Source organism: Mchenga conophoros, linkage group LG9, assembly GCF_057382185.1.
Source record: "Mchenga conophoros isolate Kocher_MC1m ecotype Shallow Benthic linkage group LG9, M_conophoros_male_GT1.1, whole genome shotgun sequence".
Lineage (NCBI taxonomy): Eukaryota > Metazoa > Chordata > Actinopteri > Cichliformes > Cichlidae > Mchenga > Mchenga conophoros.
Genome location: NC_140534.1, coordinates 10,434,617 through 10,458,242, shown reverse-complemented (window position 1 = coordinate 10,458,242; position 23,626 = coordinate 10,434,617). Strand labels below are relative to the sequence as shown.

Here is a 23,626-nt window from a genome sequence, read left to right as displayed (position 1 = left end):
GGGGAAACAAATTCTGTCGGGGATACCTAGTTTGGCACGATAGTAACTTCAGGTCACTGCAACAAGCCCAGGTACAGTTTACCGACGGATGGGTACAGGACCTTGAAATGCACCGTGTAGAACGAAAGACCATCGTACGTATCATAAGTTTACCAGTCTCACAAATCGTCTTCATAAATACACAATCGTTAACCGTTTATTAATAGGACCTTTAAGCTCAACGGTAATTAATTAGCAGTGGAAATAATTTCTGGTACGCGTTACAGAAATGTAGCAGTGACAACAATACTGTATGCTGTAATCGTACTGGACAATTAGTGATACAAAAAACCTGTTTTATCCTGTCAATAAAAGTATATGTTTTTGTCAATGTACCAAAATAACAGAAGCGAAACGCAATATTGTGTCAGGACAATTCACTATTTATGCACAACAAACAAAGGAGCGACAATTTCTGTTCAGCGCCAGACTTGCTTGTAACCTATATCACCAATTATGTTATGAAAATGACGCATTAACTACAACAGCAGACTGACCTTTGTGTAAATGCTTGGAGCAGACTAACCTGTGAGCTGGAGGGTTCTGGGACGTTATATTTGGTCTTTGAATGGCTGCAATCCAGGCCACCCGTCGCCTCTTTGTTACTTCGGAAACATGGCTCGAACAATTTCTCTTCAACGACGTAATCCGATAACAATCGATCTCTTTACCCGTCGGCTTCCCGTGGCTGTCATGCGACCGGCTATTGCAGTTAATAATACAACAGCTTCTTGCCATTTTTGTGTTTCTTTTTTATCGCTGTGATTTCAATTGAAAGCCTGCGTGCGCTAGTACCTCTTGCCACGAGTTCCCAGAATCCTTTGCGGTTTTACCCCTGAATGACGTCACATTTTCAATCTCTATATAATATGCATGTTAAATTTTATATTTGGGGTGAAATATCAAGTCTTTTCAAGTAAACCGGTTCAAGTCCAATTCAAGTCATTGGTGTAAAAGTCCAAGTCAAGTCACAAGTCTTAGAACATTTTTTCAAGTCAAGTCTAAAGTCATAAAATTAATGACTCGAGTCTGACTCGAGTCCAAGTCATGTGACTCGAGTCCACACCTCTGGTTGTTTATGATCAGTAAAAAATAAAACAAACAGTGGGACACAGAGTTTTCTTAAAAATAAACACATGAAAAAAGTCTTTGGTATATTATCTTAATTGCCTCTAGATGCTCCCAGGGCTAGGACTCAGCTATCTCCAGCATGGACTGCAGGATGGAAGCAACAACAATAAAGAGGATGATAGAGAGGAGGAAGGCTCTGTGGATGACCTGCAGCTCAATGAGGCCAGTTTGGACAGCAAGGATTAGCAAGGTGATCCCTTCAGTCATCCCCCTGCACAGAGAGGAAGCAACCTATTATGCTACAATATAGTCTTTGTGCCAGCGAGGCTTGTACTTGACGCGTGGCAGTCTTCTGGCAGTAGGTGAGCCAGTCTGAGTGTGGTGCAGCCTAGCAGTGTCAGCGTTCTTTTCAGTCACTGGGCGACAGCGTGCTAGATGAGTGGCATTCCAACTCTTTCCATCACTCAGCAAGAAGGCATTCAAGCCTTTGGCTTTTGTTACTGTTACAGGAGGGGTAAATCTGGGATGTCCTTTGGGAACATGGTGGGGTTTCCTTATCCTCACACTCTCTCCTGGTAGAAAAGAAGGTTTCCGTGCGTGACGCCTACCATCAGTGTAACGTTGCATTTTCAACTGATATTTCCGAACTGAGTGATGTGCAACGTATCCAGTGGAGACACAGCAGGAGGCAAAGGGAGTACATCCAGTATAGTACACATCTTCCTGCCACACAGGAGTTCTTAGGGAGAGGGAAGTAGAGGGAAGTAGTTGCATGCGGTGTTGCACAGTAAACTTGAAGCCAATCCAGCACAGTCGCCTTCCATGGTTTCGACTGCTGGATTGATGTCTGGATACAGGTGCGGAGGGCACGATGAAACCGTTCGATTGCTCCGTTTGCAGCTGGGTAGTAGACAGATGTTCTGCTGTGGGAGATGCCTCTATTCTGGAGGAATGAGGTGAACATTACAGAGGTGAACTGTGCACCATTGTCAGTTATGATGTTCTCTGGGTTGCCATGACGACTAAAGACAGATGAGAGGAACTGAATGACATCATCAGTAGTAGCATAAGGTGAAAAGGCAAGCTCAGGCCATTTGGAGTAGTAGTCAGTCAATGTTATGACGTATCTACAAGCAGGTATTGCAGTATCAAAAGGCCCAACAATGTCAAGACCAAGTTTTTTCCACGGTCCATCAGGCAGTGGGACGGGTTGGAGAGGAGCAGGATTAGTATGTGCAGTTTTGTCATTGGACTGGCAAAGGAGGCATGAGGTTATGGCAGACTGAACTTGCGAGTCCATTTTTGGCCACCAGTAGAGATCTCTTAATCTTTGTTTTGTGCGCACAATGGTGACTTTCATGTGCCAGTGCAATCAGTTTAGGTCTCACTGAAAGTGGTGCAATGAGCCTTGAGCCTCTGAGAACATAATCACTTAGGGTTGAGAGTTCATTACGGATTTTGTAGTAAGGTGCAAGCGTGACATCAAGTGCTTTGATTGAGGCAGGCCAGCCACTTTGTATTTGTGAACGCAAAGCAACCAGTTCAGGGCAAGTTGAACAGGCAGAGTCAAAGCCCGCAACTGGAAGTGAGGACATGGCAGCAGAAACTTGGGCTACCATTTCATGATCTGAATCTGATGTGGAATGGGAAGAAACAGGCAGGGGCAGGCGAGAGAGACAGTCAGCTGTATAGTTCTGAGAACCTGGGCGGCAAATAACATCATAGTCAAAACACAGGAGGCGGGCAGACCAGCGGGCGATGCGCATGCCAACCCTATTAAACCCTTTGGTGCTCAGCAGCGTTGTCAGAGCTTGGTGGTCTGTCCGCAGAGTGAAACGTCGGCCCCACAAATACGTTCTCCATTTCTCTGCAGCCCACACACAAGCATAAGCTTCTTTTTCAACAGTTGAGTACTTTTGATCTGTTGCAGGCAGTGTGCGGGAAGCAAACGCCACAGGTTTTTCTGTGCCATCAGGTTGCACTTGAGCAAATACAGCACCAAGCCCATAGTCACTTGCATCAGTAGAGATCACAACACGCAAGGCAGGGTCAAACAGTGCCAGTGCAGGACTATTCACCAGGAGTTTTTTTACTTCTTCAAAGCTCGCTTGTGCACCTGAAGTCCATGTGAAAGTGTTCTTGTCGTTAGCACAGGCACACATAGGGGCTACAACAGTTGCAAAGTTTGGCAAAACTTGGAGTACCATGACACCAAGTCCAAGAAGGATCTCAAACTGAGGGAACTGGGGAGGATTAAAGGGGCAGCACAGCAGCGTTTTGGAAAACAGTGTAAAGGCTTTTCAGGAAGCTTTTAGGACGCTGTGAAAATACTGAATTTGAATAGTGGAGGCTAGAAGTAGTGAATGTATCCTTCCTCTCTATCATTAGATGGAGAGAGTGTACAAAGGCCGGCATAGTGGGTCTGTGGCCACTCTTGCTTGCACTTTTGCGTGTCCGTCAGCCAGCTGTGGAGAAGAGCAAAGTTTTTACATGCAAAGAGCTGAAGTGAAAAGCAGTGTTCCAAACAATGAAATGTGTCCACTCTTTGTGCTTTTCATGCAGTAATGTTTGATGTTTGAAGCAATTTCTGCTGTTGTCCCATTCCCGGTGAAATCCGCTGTCCCTCCAATCCCGATCCTCTTGCAAAGCAATCAGCATTTGTCAGACGCATCAGTCATTGGCGGTACTCAGACAGGATCCTGGATGACTACACGTCTGGGGTGGCTAAGAGAGCAATTGAAGGATGCCATGTTTACTGAATATGTGCCTAATTTTGTCAGGACATAGCTGGGTCCATTGCTTCTGCGTGCTCTATTTTCACAAGCAAAGGCCTGGCTCTTTCTCCTGGCACCTTCTCAGGTGAACTCCATGCCGTGGCTTCTTCTCAAATCAACGTCTGGACTGCCGCAAAACAGCTGACCGTTGTCGACAGGATTCGAACCTGTGCGGGGAGACCCCAATGGATTTCGAGTCCATCGCCTTGACCGCTCGGCCACAACAACCACATTTGGTTTTGGAGCTACATACTTGAAAGACATACGTCTTCCAAGTCCTACGCCACACGTCTTTCAAGTAGGATGTGCACAACAACGGCCACGCTGGATTGTAAATGCGGTAGCTGCATGACTTTGGTGAGAAAGCTTGTGGTTTTGCAGTTCCGTGAGATCGGTGCAGCACAGCTGCGGTTGAAGCTAGCTGGCTGACATTAGCTTGCTTGTTTGCATGAACAGTAACACACACAGCTGATGATTTTGCCACCGCAAAGAGCTGATCAGTACATGGTTAGTAAAATGTTATCTTCATTCCAAACATTCAGCACAATATTTAAAGTGGGACTGGGTGTCTTTATGAAGAAGTAGCGTGTCCAATCCCAGTGTCATGTAAGAAGGTATATGTATGAAGTGATGAGAACTCAAAGCCTGTGTGAACAGTGTCTTTCCACAGCAAACGGTAGCAGCGAGGCCGATGAAGAATGCACCTGGCCTGACATTGTAAGCCTTTGCAGAAAGAGCGGAGAACGTTTTTACTGTAAAACAGTACGCAGCCCACATGCTTGAACAGCACTGCGAGAAGCAACTGCGATGGCCGGGAATCGAACCCAGGTCAACTGCTTGGAAGGCAGCTATGCTCGCCACTATACCACCATCGCTGTGAAAAACTGCAACATCACTGAGTCATTGTCCGGCTTATGAAGCTTTCAGGACAATTAACAAGGTGGGCATTGTGATTACTCGCTTGTCAGGTTCTAAACTGGTCAAAAGGTAGATCACTAAAAAGACTAGTGCTCTCATGCAACTGCACATTTAATCTCATCAGCTAAGCTTCTTTGCTACTCAAGTGTGGCCTCTCACGCATTTAAACTCTTGTGTGATTTTTAGCACCTTGAGAGTCGCAATGGTCACGCGAGTTCTTCAGGTCACAGCAGACAAGGTGAGAATAGGTGTGAATCTGTCTTGGGACGAATCTGGGACGAGGACGTCTTTGGCTCCTCTCTCTAGTTATTGGACTTTGGCAAAAAGGTTTCACGCTTAATTAAAAAATGAGAGCAAGTGTCTGTGTCCCGAATACAAAGTGGGAGCTGGTTCCACAGAGAGGGGCCTGAAAAGTGATGGCTCTGCCTTCCATTGTACTTTTAAATCCCCTCGGAAGACAGCAGTCTGAGAGCAAAGCACTCTGTTGGGATGATATGGCACTGTGAGATCTTGTAGACAAAATTGGGGGTGATTATTCAAGACCTTGTGTGTGTGAGGGCAAGTATTTGGATTTTTATTTGGGATTTAATTGGGAGCCAATGAAGAGAGAAGTCCATATGGGGGAAATATACTCTCTCCTTCCAGTCCCTGACTGTGCTCTGGATGCAGCGTTTTGGAAAATAGTGTAAAGGCTTTTCAGGAAGCTTTTAGGACACTGTGAAAATACTCAATTTGAATAGTGGAGGCTAGAAGTAGTGAATGTATCCTTCCTCTCTATCATTAGATGGAGAGAGTGTACAAAGGCCGGCATAGTGGGTGTACCAGAGCAGGGCTGTGTGTAAAGCACAGCCAGGCAGCTGAACACTGTATTGTTCTCTATTTTGTCCTCTTTGAGCGCGAGACAAGCCACCACAGCTGGCAACACCTGTCAGTGAACACATTCAGGATGAAGATGGGAAGTGAGGAAGAACTGCTGTCAGTGCTGGAAGAGCTCGACCCCCTCCCCATCACTGCGCAGTCTCAGCAGCCCTCACCCACCCCTGCCTCTCCTGTAGATGCCTCTCAAACTGCATCAGTTCAACCCCGAGTTGAATTATTCCAAGACCGAGATGAGCCCATCTGTTTTGCTGAAATCCAAGAAGACATGTGGTCAGTGCTTGACTACCTCCCCGTCTCTCAGCAGTCTAATGTGCTCTCCTCTCCTCATTCACACAACTACTCGACTCCTAAACAAAATCTCATCTGTCCTGCTGATTCCCCTCCATCCAAACTGGCGTCCTCCCCTGTTGCATTCACTGAATTGCCGTCAACAACCCCCATCTTTTGCCAACTAATGAAAAACAATAATTTCACTATAGACGATTGGACCGATTTCAATTGAATTAAACTGTTACTCCTGTTATTTCAACATCTGTCTTTGTGTAAATAAATGAAAAAACAAACAAAAGATGCTTCTGTCATAAGTTACAGCAGGATGAAACAACCTTCATGTAGTTCTTGTTTTTAACACTGCAAACCTTCTTTAGTTCTTTTGTTTCCTTTCATATTCAGCACACATCTGTCAGTGTCCACTAACTGTCAGGGAAAAGCCAGATAAAAACACTGTGGGGTCTTTTGGGACACGTGCTCGTTGGGTTTACTCATAGATATCAGAAATGATCTGTTCTGTATTCAAAGGATACACGAAGGACGTTTGTATTAAATGCAATATAGCGACTGATCATATGCTGCTTTCTTTGGGGGCTTTTCACCACCATGTTACACAAATCCAGTTTCTAACTGAAAAGAAAATCCTTCACCATTTTCTAATCAAATTCCCTGGTTTCCCATGTCAGAGATGTCATGGCTGATAGGATCATCGCATATTGAGCTCAAAGCTAAACTCTTGTGTAGGGCCTCTTTCCATGTTGCACCATTCATTTTAAAAAGTCCTGGTAACAAGAGACAGAGGTGACTTGATGTATTACAGTTACTTCCCAATTTACAGAAATGATGTGACTTCTGACATTTTCCTAGCAGGAAATGTGCTACTGTGGGACACTGAAAGAATAAACAGCAAGGCACGTTTTGTTTTAATAACTTTTCTTTACTTCATTTGTATGAACTAGGTTTACCTTACAAAATCTTATACTGTATATAATGTTTTATGTTTAATTCATGTCAATGTCAGCTCGTGTTTACTCGGGTGAGCAGTACCGGCCCACAAAGAGAATGCTCTTGGTGGGTTTATGTCGGATGAAGAAGATGAAGTGATGATCAAAGAACATTTCAAAGCCCACACTGAGAAGTTGTTCAGAAAAAGAAGTTGAACCTGACCAAGATGAAATCCAAAATTGGGAATTAATTGTTTTATTGTATTATTTTTAATGTCACATATGGTGTTGTGTAATCCGTGTATGTATTATGTGTCTCTGCTGATGTGTTTCATGCCTCACTTTCATTTTACTGTAATTAGGCTAGTTTTAAGTTTCTTGAGTATTCTGATAAGGATACTGTGTAGTATGATTTGCAAATGAAGAGGAATCAATTAGTCTTAAATTAATTGACTAAGAGAAATGAAGCGTTGGAAGAATGTTATGTTGATGACTATGAGGTTTCTGGGGTTTATTCAATAGAGCAACAACTGTGTGGGATCTTTATACAAATTCTTATATTCTATTTAGAGCTTGCTTTAAAGTATGTTAGCAAAAAAACAGCGCACGCATTCGTTTTCACGATTTTTGTTCTTCTTTAGTCATTGGGTCTTTTTAGGTGGTACCTCCAGGTACCACAAGGGGGGATGTGGTGGATTTTTGTGTGATATGTATAACTATACACTATATATCTATGTGCACTGAACATATATATTTTAACTTTCATGTAGAGTCTTAAGCACAAGACATTTTGCTTCACCATGGTTTATTAAGGTGGTGCAGTAACAGGGCAGTTAATGCTGCTGAGAGTTCTCCTGCCTAACTCGCTCTCCAGCTAACTAACCTTCCCTAACGTCTTTCATGCAGCACATGTCTGTATCTATTTTTTCTACTCTTTTACAGAGCATCTTTTTGAGTGTCTTGATTTTAATTGGATCTAAAAGGGTTGGATCTCCACATCGTTGGTGGAAGAAGATTATCAGGATGGCTTCAAAATTTGCGACTACAGCCCCTCTTCTGTGGAACCAGCTTCCAGTTTGGATTCGGGAGACAGACACTATCTCTACTTTCAAGATTAGGCTTAAAACTTTCCTCTTTGGTAAAGTATATATTTAGGGCTGGACCAGGTGACCTTGAATCCTCCCTTAGTTATGCTGCAATAGATGTAGGCTGCCGGGGATTCCCATGATGCATTGAGTTTTTCCTTTCCAGTCACCTTTCTCACTCAGTATGAGTTAACTGCATTGAATCATATCTGTTATTAACCTCTGTCTCTCTTCCACAGCATGTCTTTTATCCTGTTTTCCTTCTCTTACCCCAACCGGTTGCAGCAGATGGCCCCGCCCCTCCCTGAGCCTGGTTCTGCTGGAGGTTTCTTCCTGTTAAAAGGGAGTTTTTCCTTCCCACTGTCGCCCAAGTGCTTGCTCATAGGGGGTCATATGATTGTTGGGTTGTTCTCTGTATCTATGAAGCACCTTGAGGCGACTTTTGTTGTGATTTGGCGCTATATAAATAAAATTGAATTGAATTGAATTGTGTTAACTTGTGTAGTTACACAAGTTACACAGGCAGAATGCCATGTGAACCCTGTCTCCAGGTGGAAAACAGAATGAGCGATACACCTGCTGTCAGGCCTGCAGGGTTTCTCCCTGTGATGTTCTTCTCTGTCTTGTGGTTGACATTTTTTTTTTTTTACTGGCACAAATAATTTGTGGGGCGTCTTATTGTGACACCTGATTGTTGTAGTATTTTTAAAATGGCTGTGCAAAAAAATAAAAATAAGAACCCCAGATGCATTGCCTGCATTTTTAGATGAATAGTTGTATATAACTTTATTATTTACAAAATTTTTGTTTAATTTTAATTTAAAATAATTACCACTTATATTTGCATTTCAAGTTATGAAAATAATTTACTAAACATGTCTGTGGTTTTTATAGTAAAGAGAAAATATAACTACTACTAGGGTTTTATGTGTTTGTGTGATTTCAGACCAGTTGTTTTAATAACTGTAAATTTGGACGTGTGAGGTTGTGCTGAAAAGAATGATACCAAGAAAGACAAGGTAAAAAAACAACAACAATCAAAAGCAGCCAAAAATGGCCAATTATATTTTGGACCTCAGAATATTGACCCAACAAATCATGAAAAATGAGGTTTCAATAATTGTTTGTGACAGTGCAGCTTTCTGGCAGTAGTAGTAGTCAGTACAATTTGATTTTTTTCTAACAAAAACAGTATGAAACTTAAGTTAGACTTGTGTTTGGAAATGAGCCCCCGCCCAGTGTTGTGTAGCTTTCTGGATTTTATACTTATTGGTTACATATTTATTTATTATACAGGCTATACAGTACACACATTTTATGTAACTGAAATGTTTAATTATGTGGGCTATAGAAAATAATTAAGTTATAGACCATATTTATATGAAACATATGCTTAATGTATATTAATCATATGTAACACCTGCATATGTCTTTAAAACAAGGCTTTGATTTTGCCACCCCATTTGATTTCCATGCCAGCCTGGAAAAATTTCTCTAGATCCGCCCCTGGACCTGTCCTGGACCAGCAACACCAAATCAGTGACTAAAAGAGCTCAGCAGCGACTGCATTTTAAGAGACGACTGAAGAAGGTGCACATCCCCAAACCCATCTTTAATACTTTCTACAGAGGTACCATGCAGAGCATCCTAACCCGCTGCATCACAGTCTGGTATGAAAACTGTCATGCGTCCAATCGCAGAGCCCTCCAGAGGATTGTGTGGACCGCACAGCGTGTTATTGGCAGCTCTCTACCCAGTCTACAGGATATTTACACCTCACTGGGAAAGCCACTAGCATCATGGCTGACCCGCATCACCCTTCCCATCAACTGTTTACCACACTTCCCTCCAGAAGACGACTGCGTCATCAGGAGCAGGTCGGCAAGATTGTGCAATAGCATTTTCCCCCAAAGCAGTTTGGCTCCTGAACACCATGGTTCCCTCCTCTGCACTGAAAACTTCTCCACACACTTCTTGGACTACATAATACTCTCCTCTAATTATTATTACTATTATGATGTGAACATTTTGTGCACTTAAATCTTACTGTGCTAATGACCCCTGCATCAGCACCTTGTTTGGAATAGCAGTGGAGAAGACATAGATTCAATGCTGCAGACGTCTGAGCAAAGAAAGCTTCTAGAAGAGTAAAGACTAGCTAGAAGAATGAAGATTCACAGAGTAAATGTGAAAATTCATCACAGGGCTCTATGCACTTGATTAACTGACCATGAGCAAGTTTGCTAGTCTGGAGCATTCAGATCCACCACAAAGACTGTTCAGTGCTCACAGAAACTGCACAATACCCAAGAGCTGCATCTGAGCCTCTACAGGCCTTAAACAGCATGTTAATGTTCAAGACAGTTTAATTAGAAAAAGACAAAACAAGTATGGTTGGTCTGGAAGGGCCGCCAGGAGAAAGCTTCTTGTCTCTAAAGAGAACACAACAACTCAGTTGAGGTTTGCAAATTTGCCCTTGAAAGCTTCTGGAGCAACATATTTTTAAAAGATGAGACTAAAGTGGAGGTTTGGTCATAATGCACAGCAGTAACTTCAGCAAAAATCAAACACAGCACAAACACCTCAAATCCACTGTCAAGTACGCTGGTTCAATTGTGGTGATTTGAGCTTGTTCTGCAGACACAAGCAATAAGCACCTTGCAGTCCACGAACTCCTCTGTATGCCAAAGTTTTCTAGAGTCAAATGTGAGGCCGTCTGTCCAACAGCTAAAGCTTCTCCTAAATTAGGCCATGCAACAGGATAATGAGCCCAAGCACAGCAGCAAATCTACTGCATGGAAGTCCAGACCTCAACCTGACAGAAATGCTGTGTATAAAGAAATGCTTGCAAATGTTGATGAATTGAAGTTATTGCTGCTAACTGCTGCTTCTGTAACCGACTCAATCATAGAATGATTATGATATTGAAAAAGACAAATGCCTGAATCCTAAATTGTGGATATCCTTTTGTTGTGATCTAAAATGTAACACTAAATGTGATTAAAACACTAAAAATCTGGACTCTTGGGCTCAACAACTGCAAGGATCACCAGCCCGAGGAAAACACAAAATACACATGACCCCGTGACAAAGACAATTCATTCTTGAATGAAGACATTGATCTGACTTTTTAAAATTTTGCCAATTGTGTTTATTATTAAATTATTGAGGAAATAGAAAGGGGGGAGGGGTTTTAAAGAAGAAGGTAAAGGAAAGGGATAGAAAGGAGGAAAGAGATAGAGGAGAGAAAACCCCAACAATCCCCTCTGAGCAAGCACTAGGTGCGACAGTGGATAGGAAAAACTCCCTTTAAAGGAAGAAACCTATGACAGAACCAGGCTCTAGAGGGGGCAGTCAACTGTCGGGACTGGTTGGGGGGTGAGGGTGAAAAGAGAGAGGGGGGGGGGAGGGGGAGGAGATGGGACAGGTGATAGGAGTTAAAGGGAGACAGGGGAGGGAGAGGTGTCAGGAGAGAAAGGGAGAGAAAGAGAGAGGAGAGGTGAAAATTAAGATGGAACAGACGAGGTGACATTAGCAGTAGAAAAAGTAGAAAAAGTAGAAAAAGCAGGAGTGTCCCTCCTCCAGAAGAAGCAGAAGCGTTTTTTCTTCTTTTCCATGAGCTTTTCCACGAGCACTTTTTTCTCTAGGATGAGGGTTCTCAACTGATCGATTGTTTCTGCATTCTCCTGCTCAAGTCTCTTGCATGTTTTCTCCACTTCTTCTAATTTGGCTTGTTTGTCTTCGAGCCTTTCTTTCATTTCTTTAGATGTTGCCTCCTGCATTAGCTTTGCCTCGTGCAGCTCTGTATAACTCTGTTGTAATTTGTTGTGCGTGTCTTCCAACTGCTGACTTCTGCTCTCGATTTCTTGAAGTGAACACTGCAGGTCTTCGTTTGTTTTCTCTAGTTGTTGCTTTAGCACCTGCATCTCAGTGTTTTTGCACTTCACGTTGTCTGAAAGTTCCTCGACTTCTGTGTTTTTTCTCAGCATGTCATTGAGCTTACTCTGCATCTCTGAGCATTGGTTTTGCAGTTTTTCCTTTTCCTCTTCCAGTTCAGTTGTTTTGTAGTTCAGTTTGTTATAAAGTTCTTGCAGGTTTTGGTTTTTCCTCTCAAAGTCCTGGAGAATTTCTTTGTCTTCTTTCTGCTTTATTTCCTGTTGTTCTTGGTCTTGAAGCAGCTCTTGATATTTGTGCAGTGTTTCATCAAGCTTTACCTGCAGCGCTCCGTATTGTTCCTGCACACCTTGGAGTTGGCACTGCGTGTCTCTCTGGTCCAGTTTTTCTTTCTCTTCAAGGATTTCTTTATTCTTTTGCAGAGCTTCATCAAGCATTACTTGCGAGCCTTCGTTGTGTTTCTCGATGTTCTGAAGTTTGCAATCCAGATGTTTCTGTTTCATGTCTTGCTGTTCTTTCTCTTGAAGGAAATCTTTATTTCTTTGCAGTGCTTTATCAAGTTTCATTTTCAGCGCTGTGTATTTTTCCTGCACGTCTTCAAGCTTGCAGTCCGTTTGTTTCTGTTTAATTTCTTGTTGCTTTTGTTCTTGAAGCAACTCTTTATTTTTGTTCAGTGTTTTATCAAGCTTTACCTGAAGCGCTTTGTATTTTTCCTCCATGCCTTGGAGTTTGCACTGCTTCATGTCCTGTTGTTATTTTTCTTGGAGGAGTTCTTTAATTTTTTTGCAGAGCTTCATTAAGCTTGATTTGCAAGCCTTTGTTGTGTTTCTCCAGGTCCTGGAGCTTGAAATCCATTTCCTTCTGTTTTATCTCCTGTAGCCTTTTTTCTTGAAGAAACTCTTCATTTGTGTGCGGTCTTTCATCAAGCTTTACTTGCAGCTCCTGATTCTTTTTGTCCTTCAGCACTAGTTTTTCTAGTGCTTTATCAAGCTTTGCTTGGAGCTCAAAGTTTCTTCCCTGCATTTCTAGGAGTTCCATTTCTTTCAACTTTTGAATATCTTCCTTTTCTAGAAGCTGGTTGAATGATTTGTCTACTTGATCAGGAAGTTGAATTTTGTCTTCCTGATCACAAAGAGGAGAGTTGGGCTTTACTGTTTTTTTCTGTTTTCTCTGAGACATGTTTGAATCTGTAAACTGTCACTCTGTTTATATCTGAATTAACTAATTTCAAGAAAGTGTTGAAATTACCTGGACTGCCTCAGCCCAGGTGATGTAACATTAGCAGACAGAGGGTTTGATGTTGCAGAATCTTTGGAGCTGTGCCATGCTGAACTGAAGAGCCCAGCTTTCACCAAAAGGAAGAACTAACTGGGCCCTAGATTGCCCAATCAAACCTCTTAATGCCACCTGCCCTCTCCTACATTAACTGTGGGCTCACCTTGTAGAACAGAGTTGAGTGTGGAAGAAATGGCAAAAATATGGAGCTGAAAAGCTGAGAGAGAAAAAGAAATGATAAATAAATCAATGTGTCAAATTAACTGACATGTTAGCTGGTGGAGTGCCCACTGCATTATATATATATCATCTCTTTTTTATAATAAATAATCAAAAACTTTATTTAAACTAAGATTTTAAAAAATATGTGCCGTGATTGATGTGCTCTCAGACATGTGCTTCAATCCACACACAAATACAAAACAATCTGACCACACGTACAACTGTTTCACAAACTCTATAAAGCATTCACACTCCAATGGATGCATCAGAAAGCAGCTTGGGATTACAATCTTGTCCAAGGATATTTCGCCTGCAGACTGGAGCAGCCAGGGATCAAACCAGAAAACTTTCTGATCAAAAGCTGACTTGTACTAAATGCTGAACGGCAGCCAACCCATTTTAGCCATTTAATGAATGTGCCATTTAATCTTGGCTGCAGCCAAGATTAAATGGCACATTCATTAATTACAGAGTTACGGATTGTTACATGGAACTCAAAAGAAATAATGAACCCATCTCGTGTCCTGTGTCTTCTATAGCTGTCTGTACTTTTACCTCCAAAGTTCATCAGCAAACATGTTTGCAGGCCTCTAATTATCAGGCTGTACTCAAGCGCTTGAATTCAACCTAAAAGCTGTGCTGTCATACAGAACCAAGTACCCTCCGCGGAAACTATAGCTAATGTCACAACTGGATCTGATGAGACAGCTATGATTTCTGGACTCGAAGTAAATAATCCTGAATCAATTTATACAACATCAGTTTGTTTGTTTTGCTTTCATAACAAATAGTTTGAGCCATATACAAATACAGAAGTGACAAAAGGAAACATATTTACAATCCAAAGTCAGACTAACAGTTTTCAGTAGCACAGTCTTTTATTTACAGTCACATGTTTGGATTAAAAATTAGGCCTATATAGCTGCTGGTTCCAGTTTAAGCAATATGTTAAAAATACTAAATTCTTCATTGATTTGAGCTGTGGGGTTTGCTATACACTGGCAGAAAATTGTAGAGTAAATGGTGAAAACGAACAAACCAAATAACAAGATCCTTGAATTCCATCTTTTTTATTAACAGAAACTCCAACAAATTTGTGCCCAATCGATGATGTTTGGGACATGAAAAGTCCAGTCCAGCAGGTGGCGGTAATGCGCCTTAAAGCTTTAACCGCCAAAAAATACAAGAGCAGAAGAAGAAGAAGCCGAGTTCCCGCTTTATGGCGTTTTTCTCTCCGATTATTGTCAAGACTGATTTAACACTTAAAGGTAAGTATCGAGCTAATATTAATCCGAGTCTAGTTAATCTTGAGTTTAGCTCCTGAATGAGGCTTTCTGTTGCTCTCCTCGGTGTCTCTTCTCAAGTTTTTGTGAACAAGTTGGAAAAATAAATCTGACTAAATTGACTCAAGCTGCTTTAAACTAATTCACAGAAAGATATCACCAAAAGGTTGTGAAACACAGAGAAGAAAAGAATTTATTAGAAGAAAGCTTTTAAATGAGCTCATTGTAATCAGAGTTTGTGTTGTTTTATTAGTCTGTTATTAAGGCTACTTAGCATCTCTGTGGCACCTGCACAGCTTATGAATGCAGCTTGCTAACTAAGCTAGCTAGCGCCACCCTTCTTCCATATAAGGTCACTTCCGGCTCCAAAAGACCCAACATGTTGGCGGTAAAAGTGCTATAATGAAATACATTTATGAGAAATGTAAAAATAAATGTGTTCCAGGCTAAAACACAGCTGCCTTTATCAGCGCAAAGTTGTGATGAGGCTTACTCAGATGATGGCTCAGATTTCTACACCCACTCGGATATACAGATGAAATCAAGACAAGTACATCAATACAAAAATTCACAGGATTGTTCAAAAAATAATAAATTGCATGAATATAGGAAATCTTCCTCTCAGTGACTGAGTTGTCTCATTGTGTCCTCATTTTTTATAAATCAAGGCCTGAGTAACCCAACCTTAAGTCTTCATTAAGGTTTTTGTCACATAGATAGAAAATAAACTCAGAGATTAAGCGGCTGTTATAAACAGAGTGATTAGTTGTTCTGGTTTACGTGCTGAAAATGGTTTTATTTGTGTATGTTCAATGTGTTAGACTTGTACATAGTTAAATATATGATCAAATAATGTTGAATCCTGGATATGGATTTGTAAGCAATGAAATTTGAAATAAGGGGGTAGGAACAAGAAAACTTCACCCTACTCCTTTTCGAGCACACACATTCTGTAGACATAGATATTTACATGAAAACTTGATGATTTTTAAGTTTTGTTATTTTTATTTTTTTCTGTTGTTATTTCAATTATATTTGCATGTTTGAAATAAATTTTATCTATCTATCTATCTATCTATCTATCTATCTATCTATCTATCTATCTATCTATCTATCTATCTATCTATCTATCATTTCTCACGGCACACGTATATTGTCGGGTTTTTTCTTGGCCAGGGCATATTTTAAAGAGGAATTGCTCTCCTGGTACTGGTGTGCCATACTGCTGAATTTGGTATCGGTGCTCAAACCTTTTGTGTTTGTTTCAAACAAGTTGTCCACCCAAGGAAGCTAAAATGTGTTCTGTGTGTTCTCAGATGAACATATGAGACACTTTGACTCTTCAGTGCAGTGTGGAGCTTAACAAAGTTCTGTTTTGTGTCCCAGCTGATCAGGAGGAGGAGAAGAGTCTGACGGAGCAGCAGAGGAAATTTCAGCTACTTGGACTCAGCTCAGCCACTGCAGAGAAAACAATGAGCTCAACACAGAAGGTGACAGATACTAGTGTTAAGAAATACTCCATTAAAAGCTGAAGTACTGATACAGTATGTATATTTTATGCTAAACTAAGTGAACCTTGTGCAATATTAATGTAATGTAGAAATAATGTATACAATGTATACAATGCCTACATCTTAGACGGTGACGTTGCCTCTAAACATCAAAATGAGCAGGAAGATGTTAAAGTGGGATTCAGCAGGATTCAACCCTAACATCAGCTGTAGTGGCTCAGTGTGGGGAAAAGGGTCACAGCTCACAATCATTTCTATTGAGAGCTCCAGTAGATTTTTTTTAATGTACAGGCTGTGATCAGCTGACCTGCTGCTCTCTGTGAATTCATCCAGATGTCTGCAGATGTTTCATGAGTTGTCCTGGCTGATTTCCTTTCTCTACACTGACAGTACACTGTCTTTATATTATACACTAAACTGTTGGTATGTGGGTGGAGCTCAGTGAATGAATGTCAGCATCATGAGCTTAAGTTTAAGTTAATCTCTGCTACACTTGATGTAATCTAACTCTGACATGAGCACCACAGTCACTGTGCACCAGTCACACACTGTTCTTTACTTAAATCCATCACATTACAGTAAACTTGCCTGCTTATCCTGCACTAACCTGCAGAGGATTTTACTTGTATCCTCCTGTGGATACAAACCAGCAAGAACTCATCAGATCTCTGTCACTTACCATTAATGAAGTTTGGCTTTTATTAATAAACAGAGAGCACGGATCCATGCACAGGAGGATACAAGCAGCTGCTTCTGTTTGCAGTCACCGTGCACCAGTGTTGTGTTTAATTGTGTCAGTGTTCATTTTTAAACACGTTTTTTAAATCAAATGTTTATGTATACATCAAGATTAATGTTCCAAACAAATGACACTGTACAGCAAATACATACATAGACATGTGCAGCAAAAGGAATCCGAGAAGATGTTTAACTTCTAAATGTTTAAATTGTTTGTTTTATATCCAAAGTCTGTCAGTTTGTCATTCCCTGTTATTGCTGCTGACTAATCACTCAAAGTGACACAACATGACCGTGGGTCTGATTTTTCTGGTAAACTTGTTTAGCAGCCCACTGGAGACGGATACCCTGTTCTTTGAACTTTAATACTGGACAGAAAATCGTCTCCTTCCAGAAACAAAGGGTAGCATTAGAACTTGTGTGAACAGCAAAACAATGTAGAAGATTTCCTTTTGTGTCTGTGTTGTGTCTAGGGCTGCCACGATTTGTCGACTAGTCACGATTACGTCGACTATCAAAATCGTCGACGACTGATTTAATAGTCGACGCGTCGTTTGAAGCTTTGTAAGATCCCAAAAGACGCAGGAATAAGTAGCAGGATTTAAGAGTGTAATAACGGACTGAAACAGAAGATAGCAGCACTGCATGTACAAGGATGCCAGCTGCCGTTAAACCCCGAAGAAGAAGAAGAAGAAGCAGCAGCTGTGTCCCAGAATTCATAGCGCGGCCCAGCTCAGTTTCCAACAATGGCGGCAGCTAGTTAGTTTTAATATTACTCTTATTATTCTTTCTGGGTCACAAAATAAACGTTTAACATATTTTCAGCCGAGAATGTAGCTGTGTAAACCTCAAATATCGGCTCAGTTTATCAGGACACCACATATTTTCAAAAGCGCTCCGACGTTTTCAGAGTCGTCTGTTACCCACTAGCTCGATAGCTAGCCGGGGGCTAGGTCACTAGCACGGTGAGAACACCGGACTCCAGGCAAATTGTTTTCAAACCCACCGCCGTCTTTCGCTACTCAGGTTAAATATATATGAGTCACTTAGATAAATTAAAAATGTTGTTGTTTGGCTTTTTTTTTTTTTAGTATTTTATTTGTTCCTGAGTAAATCGGTTTGTCTGAGATTAAAGTTATAGTTTTTACACAGCTGAATAAACGTCAAGCAGACAGCTGATTATCAGAAGTGTGAGATGCTGGAGAATATACTCCGTTGTCCTGTTATATTTTAGATAGCAAGGAGTTTATTAAACTTCACCGAAACAATCTGCAAATTTCATTAAAATTGAATAAACTATCATCTTGTCTTTATTTTTAGTTAGCACCTTAAAAGCTTAAAGCTATAAGCTAATGATAGTTATATAAGAGCATATGCTGCATGGTGCAATAAGCTGTAGTTTTACGTCCAGTGGATGATGATCTGATTAGTCGACTAATCGCATAAATAATCGGTGACTAGTCGACTATCAAAATAATCGTTTGTGGCAGCCCTAGTTGTGTCACATCATTTTGGCTCAAGAGTTTACTTTATTGCTATGTTTGTTTTTTGCTATTTTATTACTACATTTGTATTGTGCAGCACTTCGGTCTGCCAGGTGTGTTTTTAAAGTGCTATATAAATGATGATGACGATGATGCTTACGGAACAGCTGAAAGACTTTAAAACAAACCTGTTACTTTAATGATATTTCTGTGGTACTACAGAGTCCAAAAGAAGTATCGCAGTAATAATTCATCCAAATTGTAACTTTTAAATGTCATTATCAGCCCAAAGGTTCACAACCAGTTCATCCCTGATAGAATGTAAATATATACAAATCTATAAATTGTATTATGTATATAACTGTGAAACAAACATAATGGACCATTAATGTATCATAATAGTACATTTCTGAATTTGGGGTATAATTCCAGGTGGGATGAGTGTCTGTACAGCTCCTCCTGTTGATGTAAAAAAAGAAAAAAGTAAATGCCAGTTTTTTTTAGGTTTTCATGTTGATGTTGTAACACAGTAAAGAATTACTCTTACAGAAATAAATGTCATTTTTTCAACTTGCAGTTAAATTCATGTAACTTAATGCTGATGCTGTTGACGACTGGGGCTCACACGTCTTTTACTTTGTCTCCAGGACCGACTCACCATGGTTGACCCACAGGAAAATAGCCCGCAGGACATTCCTGACTATGACGGCATAGAGGATGAAGCTTTCCCCCCACTCCCACCACCACACTCCCCAGGCCGGGGAGGCCAGGAGGAAGGAGACCCTTTTGCAGATGGTAGATGCTGCTGTGCTCTTACAGGATTACTATGAGGTCTTTAAGATGTGATGATTCAGAACTTTGTATTTTAAATTCATGGTTTAATGAAGAATCATAGAAAAATAAGATTCAGGAAAAAAGGCTAATGTGGGAGAAATACAACCTCTCATAGTCCTTCCACAAAGCTTTTTGGAACAGCTTGATAATAATGAATTTGTTAGTTCAGCCTAGAATTAACAAATGCATGAACTGGTTTTTCAGCATCTCTCTGAGACTGGATGTTTCTAACAATAACAACACACATGTTTTTGTTTGCGTGAGCAAATGAAACCTATCAGATACTGTTCAAACCAGCACATTTCTTCTGTAACCTCCAGTCTATAATTTGTCTGGATTTAAAGATAAGCTTGAAGTTTGCCACGCTGCCAACAGAATGAGTTAGAAACACATCCTGTTGTCATGTGTTTTCAATGCAGGAGATGAAGGTGAGGTATCACAGCTGGCTGATGTCCCTACTGCTAAAAGGAGAGGCGTGAAGAGACCCCAACCCAAGCTGGACTCCCACAGGTAGCAAAGACATTTATATCACGACAGAGGGTTGAAATGCATTAAAATGCGCATTTAAATAGGAATTTGATGTCATCTTGTGTGAGCTGGGACACAAGGAGGCCAAAATCATTGATTGACGTGTGCAGACTGTCAGTGTTGCAGCCAGGTTGAACACGAGTCTGTGACTGCACTGGTTTTTATCACCGTTTCACTAATAATCGTGCACAGAGGCTCAGAGACACACTGACACACAGAGTTGTTGCAAATGTTTGAAAACGTAAGTTTGTGGAAAGAACTTTGCACAAAAAAAGTGATGTGATATTATCTGAGTGGCGACACCTGTCGTTTCGCAGAGTACTGCAGCGTCTTCTTACGCTTTAGCGGCGGGTACAAATGACTGCATCTGTGTGATGATGGTGCAGCTTCACTCTGCCAGTCATTTAAAGAAGAAAGACTCTAATACCATTGTTGTTTTCATCATTTGGATGGGCAAAATTCCCAGACTGAAAATTGTCAGAGCGTTGGAGACATCCCTGGATGTGTGTGAGAAAGATGTTTCCAGTCTCTGTACACCTATAGTGTGAACCTGGTTAGTATTGCCAACCATAAGTCAGGCTCGTTCCCAGTAGTCTCCCAGTGGGTGTTCCAGTGGCACTCCTCTGTTACTGTTCTGTTCACAATGTTCCTGGACAGAACTAAGTTATACTAAATCAAAGGATGTTAAATAAGCTTTTAAGTAAGAACGTCGATTATACTTAGGATAAAACTTGCAAGCTGTATTAAAGAAAAACATAGATTTTCATTTGATAAAATATTCAAATTAATTGCAACTTTGCTATAAATATATATATATATATAGCAATTTTTTATTTTTTATTTTTAGATGGAGAAATTTGACTATTTCTCATTATACTGCCTTATGTACAAACAGGTAGGAAAAGAAAGGTTGTGGGCACCCTGAAAACCAAACACCCTACCCCCCCCCCCCAACAAGCTACTGCCTTCTGAACATGGTACATCTGAAGGCACTGACATTTCCATTCAGAGGGTCTGTCTGTGTTGGCCCTGTGACAGGCTGGCGACCTGGCTGCTGGGATGGGCTTCAGCCATCCACGATCCTGAATTGGATAAGCCAAATACGCCTGGATGTGCTGCTAACCCTGCTTGTAATCCATTAATGGTTTAACTTAGTCTTAATATTTTTTCCCAGGCTGATATCAGATCGAGGGCTTCCAGCTCTGGGCACTCTCTTTGACAATATCCAGTTCAAAGGCAAAGGACACGAGGTAGGATATGATAACATCTGTCCCACCAATTACCAGATGTGAATGAACATTGGTTTTTGAGCTAAATCTGTTTGGCCTGTCAGCTTTTAATTAGATGTCCTAAATTTGGTTTGAGACTAAAAGGTCAAAAGTTGCCCTTTCTGTCGTGGTCAAAAATGAGTGAGGGGAACCAGAGGTTGGTTTACCAAATTAAGATGTCTTTTGTTCCAATGACTGGAAGTCATTTTTTAGTGGGAAGAAGAAGCGTCCTATCACACACAGCCCTCTTTCATATCACTACTCGCTGTTTTTGATGTTTGCCCCATTAGGCTGCAGACCTGCGGCTGCTGATGCAGAAGATGGAGAACTGGGCCCACAGGTTGTACCCCAAATTGCAATTTGAAGATTTTATTGACAAAGTGGAAAGGCTCGGCAGCAAAAAGGAAGTGCAGGTGAGAGGAAGCAGTAGAATATTTCCTGCAAGCGTGTGGGATTCCTAATGTTCAGAATTTGTAATTTTTTACTCATTCTTCTATAGACATGTCTTAAACGAATACGACTGGACATGCCCCTGACACATGAAGATTTTACAAGTACAGATGGTAAGAAGAAAAATCATTACTGATGGGGATACGGTGGACTAGGGCTGTGCGATATGACCAAAGTCTCATCTCCCGATATAAGAATTCTATCGTCCGATAACGATATAAATCACAGAAATGTAACATTTTCTGTCAATTCTGTGAATCTCGACTTGCGTGAAGTGTTTCCAGCTGCGCGTCATGTAGCTGGAGTCGAGTGTTTTAACCGATGCATGAAACGACACATTTTTAGACAGAAGTTGTAACGGCGCCGTTTTCTTTGTGAGTATTTATTACACGGCGTGCTGCGGGGGAAAGCCTGTTCTAACGTTTGAGTCTAAGGTTTATTTTTTAGCACCTGGCGGCTCTGTTTTACTTCTCATCCGTAAACACTCTGCTCTTTCACGTGATTCCGTTTATTTTGAAAAGCCTCAACAGGATCTTGAGCTTTATTCTGAAAGGTTTATGTGGAACATAAACAAGCGGACACGCGATGGTTTTACCGTCGTTGTTGCTAACGACAACGCATAAAAACAGGCGCTTGTCCGTCCGTAGTGTGGTTATATATAAGAGAAAGAGAGAACTTTACTACAGTGACATCAGAACCATGAAGAAATATTGCCGTAAACAGTTTATTTTGCGACACCACGAAACAAACGATAGCGTAAAATGAAATAGACGTTTTTGTATATATCGTTGTATCGAACAGCCCTACGGTGGATTCACACCTGCAGGTGCACATAGGAAATACTTGCCATATTCCACAGGACTTAATTATCAGCACTGCTTGAAATTGTGTTCAGGTGCTGGTGACGAAGAGGTACAACGTGAACTGGAAACATTTGGGGATCCTGATCTGTTCAGCAGAGAGAGTTTTATTAATGCTCCCCAAGGGCAGATTGCCGAAGCCCTCGCTCCCCCACCTACTCCCTCTCTGACCGAAGAGCAGCAGAAACGTATTGAGCTGAACAGACAGCGGGCCCTGGAAAAGAGGCGCGCACGCCAGCAGCAAATTGGTAAGAATGGCAAAAATGTATCATACAGCTGGGACACAATATAACAGAAATAATTAATGATTCTGCTACAAAACATCCAGCGAAGGTTCATAAGGATCATCTAGCTTCATTGGTGTATTAACTTTATATGAAAATACAAAAAGCAAAACATTGAATGTACAGTATATTGCCAAAAGTGTTTGCTCATCTGCCCCCACACTCATATGAACTCGAGTGACATCCCATTCACGACGTCCGCCTGTGCAGCTATATCAGCTTCAACTCTTCTGGGAGTGTTTATGGGAGTTTATGACCATTTGTAAGGTCAGACACTGATGTTGAAGGCCTGGCTCCAAATCTCTGCTCTCATTCATCCCAGTGGTGTTCTGGTCAGGACTCCCATGCCAGAGTTCATGTCTTTGTGGACCTTGCTTTGTGCACTGGTGCCCAGTCATGCTGGAACAGGAAGAAGCCATCCCCAAACTGTTCCCTTAAAGTCGGGAGCCAAAATGTCTTTGCATGCTGAAGCATTAAGAGTTCCTTTCACTGGAACGAAGAGACTGAGCCCAACTTCTGAAAAACAACCCCGCACCGAAATCCCCCTGCCACCAAACCTGGAGCTCTGTTGTCCTGGCAACTGCTAAATTGACTTGTCTATCGGCTTTCCAGATTGAGAACTGTGATCCGTCGCTCCATAGACTGCATCTCTCCTGTTCTAGAGTCCAGTGGCGGCGTGCTTTACACCGCTGTGTCCCATTGCTTTGCGTTGCACTCTGTGATGTAAGGCTTGGACTACAGCTGCTCGGCCATGGAAATGGATTCCACGAAGCTCTCTGTGCACTGTTCTTTAGCTAATCTGGAGACCACGTGAAGTTTGGAGCGATGGACTCCACAGAAAATTAGCAACCTCTGTGCGCCTCAGTATCCACTGACCCCCACTCTGGGATTTTACGTGATCCACCACTTGATGGCTGAGTTGCTGTCGTTCCCAAACACTTCCACTTAGTAGCAGCAGTCTGCATGCCTAGGTGCTTGATTCTATACAGCTGTGGAAGTTACTGGATCACCTGAA

At 41.4% G+C, this 23,626-nt stretch overlaps 1 protein-coding gene and 2 non-coding genes across 3 annotated transcripts; 1 reads left to right on the top strand and 2 right to left on the bottom strand.

The window, feature by feature from the left end:
• Nucleotides 1-4,030: 4,030 nt before the first annotated feature.
• Nucleotides 4,031-4,112, bottom strand: trnas-cga (transfer RNA serine (anticodon CGA)). The gene has a single exon. It is a non-coding gene; the product is annotated as a tRNA-Ser (tRNA).
• Nucleotides 4,113-4,687: 575 nt separating this feature from the next.
• On the bottom strand, nt 4,688-4,759 carry trnag-ucc (transfer RNA glycine (anticodon UCC)). Its single transcript has one exon. It is a non-coding gene; the product is annotated as a tRNA-Gly (tRNA).
• LOC146566750 (uncharacterized) lies at nt 4,692-23,169 on the top strand. Its single transcript, XM_085285809.1, has 10 exons — nt 4,692-4,789; nt 4,989-5,040; nt 5,858-5,951; nt 9,479-9,610; nt 16,041-16,144; nt 19,035-19,182; nt 19,641-19,731; nt 20,924-20,999; nt 21,308-21,430; nt 21,517-23,169. Exons 1-10 carry the CDS (start codon nt 4,692-4,694, stop codon nt 21,601-21,603), a joined length of 1,005 nt encoding a protein of 334 aa, XP_085141935.1. The 3' UTR covers nt 21,604-23,169.
• The last annotated feature ends 457 nt before the right edge of the window (nt 23,170-23,626 follow it).